Source organism: Petaurus breviceps, unplaced genomic scaffold, assembly GCF_028583685.1.
Source record: "Petaurus breviceps papuanus isolate PSGF00001 unplaced genomic scaffold, PetGlider_PUasm1.0 186, whole genome shotgun sequence".
Classification (NCBI taxonomy): domain Eukaryota; kingdom Metazoa; phylum Chordata; class Mammalia; order Diprotodontia; family Petauridae; genus Petaurus; species Petaurus breviceps.
The window spans coordinates 17,978,150-17,993,250 of NW_027185798.1; the positions used below are offsets into that span (position 1 = coordinate 17,978,150).

General features: G+C 47.2%; 1 protein-coding gene across 5 annotated transcripts in view; it reads left to right on the forward strand.

The window, feature by feature from the left end:
• Positions 1–15,101, forward strand: part of SMG6 (SMG6 nonsense mediated mRNA decay factor) — a 175,102-nt gene that overhangs the window by 72,094 nt on the left and 87,907 nt on the right. For all 5 annotated transcript variants that reach the window (XM_069089640.1, XM_069089641.1, XM_069089645.1 and 2 more), the window contains 2 exons: positions 12,814–12,930; positions 13,834–14,002. In XM_069089640.1, the coding sequence (XP_068945741.1) occupies positions 12,814–12,930; positions 13,834–14,002 (286 nt within the window). The remainder of the gene's footprint in view (positions 1–12,813; positions 12,931–13,833; positions 14,003–15,101) is intronic.

Consider the following 15,101-nt stretch of genomic DNA (forward strand, 5'->3'; position numbering starts at 1 on the left):
TGCACATTGTTCTTCTTGTCCAATCACTTCTCTCTCCTTTAGTCATACAAGTCCCCCAAGGCTTATCTGAATCTGTCCATTTTGTTATTTTTGATGGCACAATAATATCCATTACATTCATATACCATAATTTATTGTCATTCTCCAATTGATGTGACCCCTCTGTGAGTTTCCATTTCTTTGCTACAAGATAAAGTGATACTATAAATATTTTGTTGATGGGGGGGATAGGGGTGAGGGGTGGGTGTCCTTTTCCTCCTTTCTTTGTGGCATGAGCATAGTGGTAGTGTCTTTGGCTTAAAGGGTATGCACAGGTTAGTGTGACTTTTAGAGTATAGTTCTAAATTGGTTTTTAGAGGGTTTGGACTTATTTCGGTAGACATTCTTGCTTTATCCCTCATAGTTTTGGAAATATCTCTAGGGTTTCTCTGTTGCAGATAATGCTAGTTCTAGGTTTTAAGGAGATAAAAACTTTACGTTGAAAATTTCCATGTTAAGAAAAGATTCGTTGTCCTACGCTTTTTAATCTTCTTAACACAAAGGTGTTATATTTTTTGCATCCCTTGAAACAATCATTTGATTTATAAAATTTTTTTGCTATTATGGTTTATTATATTGGCAGTTGGCTTAATGTTGAATCAACTCTGTATTTCTGCAATAAGTCCAACTTAATCATAATATATTATCTTTTTAATATGTTCCTCTGACCACTTTATTAATATTTTATTCAGTATTTTGTATCGATATTCATTAGAATATTAATATGTAATTTTCTTTATCTGATTTATCTCTTTCTGGTTTAGGTATCAAGACCATATTTAACATTGCCATCTAATCTGGAAGTTGCTTTTTTGTTATCTTTCAGGATCACCTAATATGAGACCTTCAAATAGGCCATCAGTCTGATGATACAACTAAACAGGGCAATGATATTCATAGGGGTTGGGGGATATAGGTTAAAGGAAAAGTAGAGTATTCTTTTTAAAGTGTCAGCCAGCTTCTACCAACCTCAGATAACTAGTTTTGGGCATCAAAATATTCTTGATTTTACTTTGCAGATAACATCATAGACCAGAATTGGTTTAGGTAAAGGAGGGGTGAAGTGATTACTCAATCTAGTTTTGGCATTGATTTCTTCCACAAAATAGTTAAGAACTACTTTGGGCTAAGTTGCTGGAAGAACTTCAAAACAATACATTGGTTGACCAGATCTAGGTACTTGATGTGAACTCGGGTTTTACATCAGCATGATTTTTCATTCTTAATCACACTTGTTCTCTAGCACCAGTATTTTGTATTCTGGAAACTTCCTGAATACAGGTCCTTATAGCTTGAGTCTAGGAGGTCGCTGCCTTCTTTTTAACCTGCCTGTGGTTTATGCTCAGCTACTTGGGATTTGTTTTATTCTTTGCATTTAGTTTGCAAAACCCTGATCAAGGGGCGGTTAAGAGGCACAGTGAATAGAGCACTGGCCCTGTCGTCAGGAGGACCTGAGTTCAAATCCAGCCTCAGATACTTAATACTAGCCGTGTAACCATGGGCAAGTCACTTAACCCCAATTGCCCTGCCTTCCCCCCTCCAAAAAGCAAGCAAGGAAGAAAAGAAGGAAGGAAGAAAAGGAGGAAGAAAGAAGGAAGGGAAGAAAAGCAAAAAGAAAACCCTGGTTGACCTGCTTCATGATTTTTCAGGAAGCTATAAAAAGAAGAGAAAATGAATCTGTTGAATTGGAAGCCCAGTGCTGCTTTGCTCAGCAGTACCTGCCGTATCAGAGTCTTTCTCTGAATCTCTCTGGCTCTAGGCATTATGTCTCATTTACTTTTAATGCAGGACTGAAGTCCTCCTGAAGTTTTGCACCAGTAAGTTTCAAGTTATTTGCATTGGCTACCCAGTCTTTGCCTGTTACTGTGAGAAGGGACAGGACTACATTTTTTATTTTTATTTATCAGTTATTACTCATTAGTGGCTGCTGGGTTCATATCACCTCTCCCATTGCAAACAACATCTTCCATGAAGTTTTGAAGTCTGGCTGCAGCATGGAATTTGACTAGGAAGTTGCCCTGCTTGCTGCGATTGAGGATCTGACAGTCTATAATGGTCTCCTGATAGCCACCCTCTCCTCCATTCCAGTTTTGGGAGGAAGCCAAATTCCTCAAGAACTCTAATAGGAGACTTTGGAGGGAAGACCCACAGCTTTGCAGCATCATCTGCAGGTCAAATTCAATCCCACAAGCCCAAGATGTTCACCTTAGTCCTTCCAGAGTGAGGTGATGCAGAGAGAGAGAGAGAGCTCTGTTCTGGGTCCTCTTCCTTGGGCTGTAGCTCAGCCCCTATCTAACAGTGGCTCTGGCAGTATCTCTGCCCAGAATGGGGGGATGTGTTAGACAGCAGGGGAATCAGGCAGGAGATGCTTTGACAAGAACATCAAGCAGAGAGAATCCAGAGGCCCAGCTCAGAGAAAGTCAAGGTGGAAGTGGCTGGCGTCTGGGTTTTGACTGATGCGTGTTTTCAGGAAACTTGTGGAAATAACATTTTCCAAATATTGCCATTCCCTCTACAGATATTTCCTGAAAAAAACTGAAGTGATCATTTAAAAATGTTTTTGTTTTTCCCACTAAGTGTGGAAATGTGTGTATTGTTAGGTTCTGGGGTGCCATCCATCCTGCCCGAGTGCAGTAACTCCCCACCTCTTTCTCTCTCCACACTGTAGTCATGGTACAGTTCTCCCTATTGTACTGTGTGAATGCTAAGCGTGATAAACCTAGCCCTAGGAGAGAGAGGTATGTAGGGCCATCTTACCACATTGGGATTAGCTTTAAAGTTACAGCTCTGTATTCCTTTAAAGTGTTCTTTCAGTCCGGGTATGTGTGAGCATATACTGTGAATAAGGGCACCATGCTGAGGAAGAGAAAATGCTAGGCTTTGGCCCCTGCCCTCCATAAGCTTTCCAGTCTGATGGGGAATAAGATCCCCAGATATATAGCTGTAATAAACAGTATTGGGTAAGTGTTTTAGAGAGTTCTTCCCAAAAGGGGCTCTGGGAGCTAGAAATGGAAATGTTTTATTCACCGGAGGAAGGGAGCTCAAGGAACGTTTGTGGGATGCATCTTCCTTCACACAGCCCTTGGTCCCTACTTCCTTTATGTAATCAGGCATCATGTCTCTGCTAGGCCATAATCTCCGAGATCTTTACTATTTCATCTTCCCCTGTTCTTTAGCTCTTAGCACAGTGTTCTGTTCATACATGGGCACTTCATGTGCATTGTACTGAATCATGCTAAACAGCATGTCCACAGATGCTGAGGGGCATGACTTAGTCCCTGGTCTCCAAAAGCTTTCAGTCTTATTGAAGGTGGGACATGGACTTGTTAGTTATCTTTTTTATGTATAAGTCAGCATGTGAAGTGTCAGATGAACAGAGCTGGCAGCAAGTGGTTGCAAGGAATCTATCTTCTTGGGCTGTGGTTCCCCTTAGGGAGTGCATCGGTGGGGAGGTGGCTCCTGGAGGTTTGGGGGGGGTGCAGAGGGGTCTGTGCAGATTCAGGGGGAGGAATCGTTTGGGAATATGTAATTAATTTTTATACTTTCCCCAGTAAACCATCGACCCTTTTTATGATGTCATGAGGGATTCCTTAATTTTGCAGCTGCTTCCTGATTACGTCAGAGAAGAGCCTCTCACCCTGCAGCCTGGAGCTGCACTCACACAAGGATTGGAAACAAATGAAGTGTTGAATATCTAATGGCTTCCACAGGGAGAGCCACTTCAGACTTCCCAGGCCTCCTCAGGCAAGGTCTTCCTCAAGCATTGCTGACCTCCGGGAGTGCCTTTGTTCAGGAAAGACGGGGCCCCATCCCAGAGCTTCAGTCAAAAGGAGTCTGTAGATCCTCTTGGTGCATGCCTCCCTCCAGGTGCGCCCTCTCCCTATTTTCCTGCCCCCTGCCTGGCCCTCACTCCAGTGTGCTTTTGGTTCCCTTCCACATCTCAATGTCTCCAGGAGCCCTTTGGGAGTACCAGTCAGTGCCAGAAGTATTTTCCCCCTTCTCCATATTGCAATCATTTGCCAAAACCTGTCATTTCTCCCTCCCCAATGGCTCTCCCATCTGTCCTCTCTCTTTCCACTGCTATGACTGTAGTCCAGGCCTTCTTGACCTTTTGCCTGGAGAGCCACAGTAGCCTTCTCTTCCTCTTTGTCTTACTTCTCTCTCACACTATTCCACCACAAAAACCTAGTGCCTTATTTCCAGCAAGCATTAAGTGCCTACTATGTACAAGGCATTGTATCTGGCCCTGGGGAAACAGTGACAAAGATGAAAAATGGCCCCTGCCTGCATTGAGCTTATGTTCTACAAGAGGAATGGGTATAACATGTATCTGTTTCACTATAAATTTTACACAGAGTAATTTCAGGAGGGAGAGAGCACTTCTTCAGTGGGTATATGTAGAAATCTTAGTGGGCATATATTGTAGCTGGACAATAAGCTGGGCTTAAATTTGAATCAGAGGAGTTCTGGCAGGCAAGATTACGTTTGGGAAGTTGAACAGCACTTTAAACAATCCCAGGCAGCTTCCTGAAATAGAACCCTGTCTTTTTAAGATGTGTGTGGTGGTGGTGTGTGTGTGTATGAGAGAGAGAGAAAGAGGAAGAGGAAGGAAGGGAGAGAGAGGGAAAGGGAGAGGGAGACTGTCTCCATCAGTAAACATTTATTAAGTACCAACTGTGTACCGGCACTGTGCTAAGCGCTGGGAATTCAACAAAAGGTAAAACATAGTCCCTACTCTCAAGGAGCTCACAGTATAATGAGGGAAAAAACATACAGACAATTATGTTGTTGTTTTTTTTTTAGAGGGGGAAGGCGGGGCAATTGGGGTTAAGTGACTTGCCCAAGGTCACACAGCTAGTAAGTGTTAAGTGTCTGAGGCCGGATTTGAACTCAGGTCCTCCTGACTCCAGGGCCAGCTCTCTATATTCACTGCACCACCTAGCTGCCCCTCATATAGGCAATTAAGTACAAGCAAGATATATTAAGGAAAAATTGGAAATAATTAGCAGATAGAAGACACTGTACTGAAGGGGGATTGGGACAGGTTTCTAATAGAAGACTGGATTTCAGCTGAGCCTTGGAGAAAGCCAGGATGTGGAGAAGAGGAAGATGAACTCTCCAGACATGAGGGACAGCCAGTGACAATGCCCAGAGGTAGGAGAAAGGATTGTCTTATTGGAGGAACACCAGAGTGGCCAGCATTACTGGTTTGCAGAGTAGGTAAGAGGGGTGTAAGCTGTAAGAATACTGGAAAGATAGGGGGACATGTTGTGAGTGCCAAACAGAGGATTTGATGGTTTATCCTGAAGTGATAGGGATTCACCAAGTAGGACCAGGGGTGACATAGTCAGACCCTTACTTTTCAAAGATCGCTTTGGAAGCTGAGTGGAGACTGGAGAGCAACTTAAGGCTATTGTGATTGCTTAGGCATGAGGGGCCTGCACCGCAGGTGGCAGTATCAGAGGGGAGAAAGGGGCATGCTCAGGAGATGTTACGAAGGTTAATGTCAGTAGGCTTTGGCAATAGCTGGGGTATAAGGTGAATGGTACCTAGGTTTGGAACGTAGCTGACTAGGAGGATGGTGTTGCCCTCAACAGTAATAACAAAGTTTGGGGGGGATACTGGAGGGAGGTGAAGTGGAATGTAATGAGTTCTGCTTTGGACATGTTGAGTGTAAGATGGTTATAGGACATCTTATTGGACAGGGGATGCTGGAGGTCAGTGGAAAGGTTTAGGGCAGGATTTAAGTGTATCTGAGAATCATCAATGTAGAGACAGTAATTAAATTCATGGGAACTGATCCCCAAGTGAAATAGTGTGGGGAAAGAAGAGGGCTTAGCACAGAGCCCTGTGTGTGTGACCTGGATGAGGGTCCAGCAGAGAGGAGGAGAGAGGGACCAGCACACAGCGTCAGGCCAAGGAGGAGGGCTCAGGCAAGGCTGGTGCATGTGGCCATGCACTTGCCCCTGTTCTCCTCAGAAGGGCGAGGGAGGCCCTGGAGTCATCTGGCTCTGACCTGGCTCCCCAGCCTCATTCATTTTCCACCAGACTCCACACCTTCCTACTTCCTTTCCTCATCTGTGCCATTCCCTCCACCTTGAATGGCTTTTCTTTACCCCAGCCCTTCCCATTCAACCTAGTATCGTGGAAACAGGGCAGTCCCTGAGTTCAAATCCTGCACTGCTGTCTTTGTGACCTTGCACCTCTGGGCCTTATTTTCCTTCTCTATAAAATGAGAGAGTTGGATTAGATGCTTTCTAAGTCTCCTGAGCTCTGTCTTTACATATATATATATATATATATATGTATATTTCAAATTTTCTCTCCCCCCCGCCCCATAGCAGCATGCAATCAAATATAGGATCTGCACTGATGGAATGAACAGCGAGAAAGAGGTAACAAAACCAAACAAGAAAAAGAAAGAGAGCAGGTAGTTTGCTTCAGTCTTCAAACTCTGTTCTTCCTAGTTCTTTCTCTGAAGGTAAGACATCTCCTTCCATCATGAGTCTTTTGGAGTTGTCTTTTAACCTTGCATTGCTGAGAAGAGTCCAGTCTTTCAAAGCTGGTCATCACACATACGCTGTGTCTTGTGATTGTGTACAGATTTCTCCTGGTTCTGCTCTTCTCACTCAGCATCAGTTTGTAGAAGTCTCTCCAGGTAAATAAGAAATCCATCTGCTCCTTATTTCTTATAACACAATAGTATTCCATTACATTCATATACCACAACTTGTTTAGCCATTCCCCAATTGATGGGCAGCCCCTCGATTTCCAGTTCTTTGCCACCACAAAAAGAGCTGCAATAAATATTTTTGTACATACGGGTCTTCCTCCCATTTCTGTGATCTCTTTGGTATACAACCCTAGAAGTGATATTACTGGGTCAAAAGGCACGTACTTATTTATAGCCCTTTGGTCATAGTTCCAGATTCTGAGCTCTTATCTTTTATCCTGTGGTCCTTGGGATCCCAGGTTTCTTTAAAAACCAGGTCCATTCTTACTCTGGATATGACTGTAGGATTCTCCCAGCCTGACTCACAGGCTGCTGCTTTCCTGAAAACTTGCCGAGCCCCCACAGCTAGACAACGTTTCTCCTTTTTATGAACTCCCATAGCACTGTGTAATTTTTTCATATTGCTTGTCACAGTCTACTATTTATTAGAATTGTTTGTGTATGTTTCCTACTGGCTTAATTGCTTGTGGTGTCCCATACATAATCAGGTATACAGGATATGTTGTAGCAGGGAAGGAGGCTAGATTCTTCTCTGTGACTTGGGGTGGGAAATTCTCCCTTTTCTTCACCATGTCTATGGCTTATTAAGAGAGTCCTAGACTAGAGAAGGTCACAGTTCTCTAATTCTGGAGACTCTTAAAGAATTAGTAGGCAAAGCAGGTAGAGATGCCATGGCCCATATGCCTTTCTTCTCCCTCAATACTGCATTGCATTGCCCATATAGGGATGTTCCACTTGTGGCCTCTCACATAGAAAGATGCCCCTGAGGTATTCCACACTGATAATCTGCCTAGCTCTACTCAAGTGGTGCTTGATTTAACAATGACACGTGTTGTGCACATGAGCGCACATATGCATGCATGCATGTATGTGTGTGTGCATGCGTGTGTTTGGGTGTGATACCTTTGTTTTTGCTCTGAGTTTTGGTTCCTTTCTGGTTTGTGTGCAGCTGCTGCTTCTGCTGTCGCCTCCTCCTTCAGCCAGCTGCTGCCGCAGGGAGCCCTGGGGATTGGGCAGCAGCTGGATGAGTCTCTCATTGCCCACTTCCTGTAGCCAGGGAGGTTTGGGTGGGTTGCTCAGCAGCTCTGCCAGCCCTTTGTCTGACTGGTGACTGACTCATAAGAAAAGCACTCTTGTGTCTGAGAGATAAGAGTTAGTAAATCACCTCCAGGTGGTGTTAGTTTGAGGGTAACTGACCACCCTCCCCTCCCTTTGGGAGGTGAGGGCTGGGGAGGGACTCAGTGACTAAGTTTTGTTGTCTGCATTTTTCTCCAGTCGTTAACAAAGCAGCCAAACCATCCCTGCCTTCCCTTCATCAGATGCTCAGATCATTCCTCGTGTGGTCAGAGTTCCTTTTCATCCATTCAGTGTCTGATCTAGGCCAGCCTTTCATTTACCTGTGTCTCATTCCCCATTGAGGAAGCCACTGCTGCAGGACAGGAAGGTGGAGGATTGTTGGATTGCACATTGGTGTTGGAATCTTAAAAAAAAAAAAAAGCTAACCAAACATTGTCTGGCTCTGCAGTATCATTGGTTTAGGGAGCTTCTGGTAAGGAAACTCCCTCTGCCATTGCTCTTTAGAGGAACTGGGGAGCACTGGGACATTTAAGGATGTGCCCAGAGTTGCCCAGTAGGTCAGAAATGAGTCTTGAACCCAGGTTAAAGGTGACTATTCCCTGTACCCCAATCCAGGCCTGCTGTAGACTGTCATACCTTTCCTAGGAGAGGTTGGAGAGGCCAGGCTGTGCTCCTGCCTCTGGTACAGGGCTGAGGGTGTGGGGCAGATGGGACAGGTTTCTTATTGGCCCTGCTTGATTCTCCTCTTCCTGTTTCCTGCAGAGGAGATCTTGCCAGCCTGGAGCTGTCAGGCCCAGCTTTGCTTTGGCAGCACTGCTGTGCACACACTGGTGGGAGAGGGGATGTGTTTATCACTTTTCCTGGAGATTATCTGTTTAAGCACTTCTCTGACAGTTACAATAACAAGGGCAGTGTGCTGTGTTTCCCAGCAGAAGGACACTCACTGTTGAAAGATGTATAGCACTAATTAGAAATACATAACATCCGGCCACATGGCAGCCTTCTCCCGGCCCCTCCATTTCCTGATTTCATACAACTTTGACGACAGTTGGTTTATGTTTTCCATGAATATAATGTTCTCAGAAAAAAGGGTCTCCTGTTACCCAGGAGTGAGATGCTCATCCCCTTTGCAGGTAGCATGTTGGCCCCAGCAAGCCATGGAGTGATGATCACCTGCCCTTCTCAGAGGACGTGGGAAGAAGCAGAACTGAACTGATACCTCAGGTGACTTCCTTCTAGGAAGGGAGTGTTTCCTCCCCTTCTTGTTAGCCAAGTCCATCCCCTCAGACTCTGGAAAAAGGCTAGTTTTGGAAATAAGGGGAAAGGCCACTGAGCAGTGTTAATGAGTTCCTCAGCTCTGGGTCAGGCTGCTGCTACCTGAAATAACGCCAGAGGAACTCAGGCGAATACCAAGGCCAACGGTGTCTCATCCTCCCACTTCTGTACGCGACTCCCTCTCCCTGGAGGCCAGTCCAGTTCTGTTTCAGTCAGGAAAGTAGACTAGGTGAGTGTTCTCTAGTTTGATGTCAGGTCTTTGATTCCTTCCAAGGCCCGGGAATAAGACTGTTTGCACACATGGCTGCTAAGAATTCCTTTTGGGGAGGGGGGCTTCCTGTAGCTCCTGCCCCCAGCCTGCCGCACAGTGATTAATAATATGGTGATATACCCTGTTTCATTTGTCTTCTTGATTGAATTGTCACCATTTCTCTAAGGTTAGAAAGGAGCAAGCCCTTCACAGCCCTCTCTCTCTCCAGCATCATGGGACATGGGTATTTTGCACGTCAAGACACAGCCATGCTAACCTTCTTTCTGCCCCTTCTCATCCGCCATGCCTGGAATGTGCTCTGTAAAGCTGCCTCCTCCAGCACCTGAAGCCTTTCCTCATGCCCTCACTCCACCCGCTCTGTATTTATGTGCCCATTTTCTCTGCCCTGGCTCCTGCGTGCCCTCTCGTTAGAATGTCGAGTGACGGTTGGCATGTTCTGTTCTTTGCATCCTCAGCATCTCAGCGCAGCGCCTGGCAGACAGTAGGCACTTCCTGAGTACCAGCTGATTGGTCGGGGAGCTGAAGCCTCCCATGCATCGTCTTCCCCTAGCAGAATGCCGACTCTTTGGAAGCAGGGAATGTCTTGCTTTTCACTTTCTATCCTCAGCACTTAGCATAGTGCTTTGCTCATAATAAGTGCTTATTAGATGTTTTCTAATTCATCCATCCATCCATTCATTTATGCTTGCATTCATTTTGAAGAGAAGGCACTCTAGGTCACATATCCAGTTACAGGAAAAGCCGGGACCAGAAACCATATTCTCAGTGAGCTATGTGACCCACCTGACTTCGATCAGAATGGAGTTCTCTGATGCGTACTAGGCACAAAGTAGAGAGATGTGAGGGCGTCCAGCTTCCCTTTCTAAGCACCTAGAAGGGCCCAGACACAAGAAGAGGGGAGTGAGCTGCTGCCAAGGGCGCAGTAGACATGAAGCATGTTAAACCATTGTTGGGTCCAGGGCAGGATTGCTTTTTCTGCTTCTCCCCATTTCTCATTGGCAAAGGCTAAGTATATAAGGCCCAAGTGCAGTGGCTGCCATGAAGGGAAACTGTGAGTCCCGTCATTGGCCCTTTGCTATCAAGTGGTGACAAGCCCTATTCACTCCTGCTTTGAGCCACGGCATCAGCTTAAAGGAGGAATCTGTTGAGTCTGGTTTCCAGGCCCAGAGCTGCCATTTGTCATGAAGCAGAAATGGGCCTGGTGACAAGGAACCTCCCATTGCCACCACATTTCTTCACCCCAGTAGATGAAAGGATCTGCACAAGGACCTGCCCTGTGGTCCTCTGAGCTGTAGCTGCCCCTGAAGCCAGGGGCTCCTTCATCCTTTTCCCATTCCCTACACGCCCAGCTAATCCGAATATCATATACCGTCCTGGTGAGAGGGAATTGGAGGGGAAAGGGAGCCTTCAGACGATCCGGACGCCACTTGTTCTGTCCCAACTTTGTCTCATTTGTCTGAGTCTGTTTGTCTCCTTCAAGCCTCATGGCCTGTCTGAGAAAGGCTAGCTGGCTGGTAGACTTTGGCAAGAGCCTGCTTTCTGGCAATGTGGCAACCCACAGGAAGGGGTGGAGGACAGAAGCAGGCCTTTTTCCCTGGGATTGCTTTTGCAGTATTTCCATCCATCTTGTTCCCTGACCTTCGCTTGTGGGCCCCACCCCCATCCCCACCCCCACCAAGTTGGTCTCTGAATATCAATATTGGGTCTCTGTTGGAGCAACTGGTGGCGCATTGGCTCCAGAATAGAGTGCTGGACCTGGAGTCAGGAAGACCTGAGTTCAGAATCTGGCCTCAGTTCCCTACTAGTTATGTGACCCTGGGCAAGTCACTTAACCTTTGCCTCAGTTTCCTCATCTGTCAAATGAGCTGGAGAAGGAAATCGAGTAAAATGACTGAACAACAACATTATGTCTCAGTGACCAGGATAGACTTCATTCTCTGACCTGGAATATTTGGGTAGCTACAGTGGTTATGTCCCAGCTATGGCCTCAGGAGAGCTATGCCCACATTGAAAAGCTGACTGTTGGGCATTGACTAAGCAAGAACTCTGTGCTTCCTTTTTTCCTAAAATGAAGGAAGCCCCTTCAGGGGTTCTGTCATCCCCACCCTGCTCTCTTACTTGGGCTATCTTGGTATCTCTTCCTATTTCCTGAGGCTGGAATCCAGGTGGTCCCTGCTTCCTAGGCTAGTTAGTGATGAAGGCAGGAGCCCAGACTGGATGCACGAAAACATTGCCCTCTATTCAGGCCCAGTGACATGCACCTGAGCTCCCAAAGCCCATCCCATTAAGGCCTAGCAGGAAGCATGCCTTTCCCTGTGGTCCTGGTTCACAGAGCCCTCCTCTCCTTTCTCCATCTCCTGAGAAAGCACTCAGAGCTCCCTGTCAGTGGGTCTCCAGAAGCCCTTGACCTTACCTCTCCTATAGCCTGCTCCCTGCCACGCCTAGAGAGCCCTCAGAAGTGGTTTGGGCTTGGCTGTGGCTGCTCTGATCAGGTCTTCTTCCATAGGTAAGAGATAGAGGAGGGTCTCAGAAGAGTAACTGTGGTTGTGTGGCCTCTCCCTGAATAACTGCTTCAATTAAGTTCCCTTGACGAGTTGTCATGTGACCAATGTGTTGACGAGAGTCGCCTCCCCTTGGCTGTTTAGGTTGAAATCCAGTGAGGATGGAGTTTGAATCTGCAGCTGATATACAGCTAATTATCTCTTGAGTAATTAGATTTTTAAAATTTTCTTCCATAGCAGACAAGAGCTGGGTCAGCTGTTGCCAGGTTACAGGTCTGGCACCTGGCTAGTTTTTATATGTGCTTTGTGGCTCTTTCCTGAAAGGTGAAGTTTCAGGCCTCTTCATTGATCACCATTCCCCAGGAACACAGAGGGATCTAAGTAGAGTTGGAATAGGAGGTACTTGCAAGTGTTTGGGGCTCAAATACTCCCCAACCCCAATAGAATAACTCTGGCTGTCAGACAGGCCTGCCTCCTTTCACTGACCTGAGTTTGGAGTTGAGGTTTAGAAAAGAGAATGGGGGCTTATAATCAGAAGTCAGGCTTACATGTTTGGTCTTAGGACAAGGAATGAAAGAACCCAAGTTACTGTGGGAATCTGTCATCTGTGTCTTGAGGGGCAGCATCCCTAATGAAAGGACAGTGGGAGAAGGAAGGCTCAGAAAAGAAGCATCTGGTGACCTATGAAGGAGATCTTCCCCCACCCATCCCCATCTCAGTCCGTGCTCCTTGATTACTTGTTGCTATGGCCTCTCAGAAGCAGGAGCCAGCCTTGGGATGCTGCAGGCCCAGACCCAGCCAGAGCAGCTGAGTGAGATGGGTATATCCTGATTGGCCCCTGTCTCATGTGGGTGAGTAGAGATGGTGGAGTGGCAGGAGCCAAGATGGCTGATGCTGTGTTGCTTGTCTTTCCTTAGATTGCTTCTCAGAGGAATGCCGCTCGGTGATCCAGGAACAAGCTACAGCTCTGGGGTTGGCCATGTTCTCCCTGCTGGTGCGGCGCTGCACCTACTTGCTAAAGGAATCTGCTAAAGGTATGCAGATGAGGGCCCCCCCCAGCTGGTCCAGGCCCTGGCCTAGACAGGCTCCAGAGCCCTCCTTCCCTTTTGTCTTCGTATTTATTTCGTCCTCACAGATTTCTCCATCCATCTTTTATCCTCACCCTGTCCTTTCTACTGTCTCCTTCCTTTCTCAAGCCTTCAGAAATTAGTATTTGGGCTTTTGCTGCTAAGCAGGTAACCTAGAATTTTTTGAATGCTGAAATATGTTCCCTTTTTGTCCACAATTGGTATTGATTTCCACAAGTCCATTTCTTCACTTTAGGTATTGAAAGTCACCTCCCAGGCTCTTACTTCTTGTTCAGTACATTGTGAGTGCTTTAGGTGCCTTGGCCCAGGAATCTTGGATTCACTGGGCAAGGCTACAGGTACATCTGTCTCCAGGGAGGGGGAGAATTCCATGTCCTTTTAGGTTGAACCCAGGACAACGCTAGGCCTTCCTTACTGGTATGCTGCATACTGGTATGCTGCAGGTGTCTTTAAAGGGTGACGAGGTAGCTTATTTCCCTCCATTCTGGATCAGGTTGATAAGTAGTGTCCCTCTAGGTCAGCTTCCCAAACCTTTTTGCAGTGTTCAAGAGGAGCAGGTGTTCTGGGCCAGAAGTTAAGGCCCAGGCTCATGCCTAGCCACACTGTTCTACGTCACAAAGGAGGCAGGGAGAGTTCTCAGAAATGGGGGGGGGGGGTGCCTGGTGCACTGGTTCTCTCTCTGTCCTTTTCAGAATCCTCTTAGGTGCTGGTGGTTTTCCATCGCCTGCGGGCCCAGCTGCCCTGTGGACTTGGTCTCCCTCCCCTAAGAACTTGCTGCCATCCCAGCGCCCCAAGCCCTGCCTGGTGCCACAGCAACATAGGCCAAGCTCTCACCCTTTGCTTCTGCAGCTCACCTGTCGTCCCATGAGGACGAGGAAGACCAGGATGATATCAAGGTGTCAGCCTTCCTCCCAGACCTGAAAGAATTACTGCCCAGTGTGAAAGTCTGGTCAGACTGGATGCTTGGTTATCCGGATACCTGGAACCCTCCACCCACATCCCTCGATCTGCCCACACAGTGAGTACATCTGCCCGCTCCCCAGCACTGCTGCCCCTTGCCCCATTTCCCTGCTCTCTCTGCTCCCTCCTCTAGGATTCACTCTTGCCTTTCCCTTAATGCCCTCCTTGTTTTCCTGGCTTTGCTTGAGTTTCCACATCAGGACTGTTCCCACTCTGCCTATCTCACTTTCCTTTCTGAGCTGTGCTCTCTCATGGTGATGCCCCCTGACTTTTTCTGGAGCCCATTAGACTGAGTGGATGCCTGGGCCGCTACCTGGGGTGATTTGTTTCAGCTGCTTTCTTCTCTGTGTGGGCTGCTGCTGAGGGGGCATTCTGCTGGGTTCTTTGTCTCTGGCTACAGCTCTGGGGCTGGCCATTTTCTCACAGGCTTGTGAAAGATCCACATCAAGAGAATCTTCTGTAGACATTCCTGCCCAGCATAACTTGAGCTGTCTGTATGGAATTCCTGACCTGAGACTTCCCCCTGAACCCTGCCCTTTGTACCCTTGCTCCTCACTTGAGCTGTGCCCCCTTCTACAGCAATGGGCTTCACTTTCCCTCCAGGTTCTGTGTGGGTGGTGGCCACAGCAATGAGCGGCTCTCAGCATCCCTCCTGAAAGTTCTCTGTCGGCTGCCAGAATGTGTTCCAGGCTGGGGCTTGGTGAGCCAGGGCTCAGTCTTGAGCTGGGCGGCTGGGACTACAACAAAGGAGCTGACAGTTCTGGACGGGGAGTAGCTGGTTTCCCAGCGGCACTCCCCAAAGGGTTAATGTTTTTTGTCTCAGATTTTTCAGGCCGTTAATCTATAATGCGGACTAGGCAATTTGCTCAGTTTTGGAAAGAAAAGAACAAGGAAGGGCCAAGATCTCCAAGTGTCTGAAGCTGATGCTGAGCATGCGCTGTTATCCTTCCCTCCCCTCTGGGGCCTGTAGCCTCTCCTGGGCTGCCAGGAGGTCAGGCCTATAAGTACTGTTCCCCTAGGCATAGTACACACATCCCCATCCACATCCACCAGGGCCTAGGGCCATAAGGCCTGTTCCTCTCCTCTTTTACTGCCTGCCTCCCTCATTCCCTCCCTCCAGTTGGCTTTTGTTTGGCTGAGGAAATGGAAAGCTCACA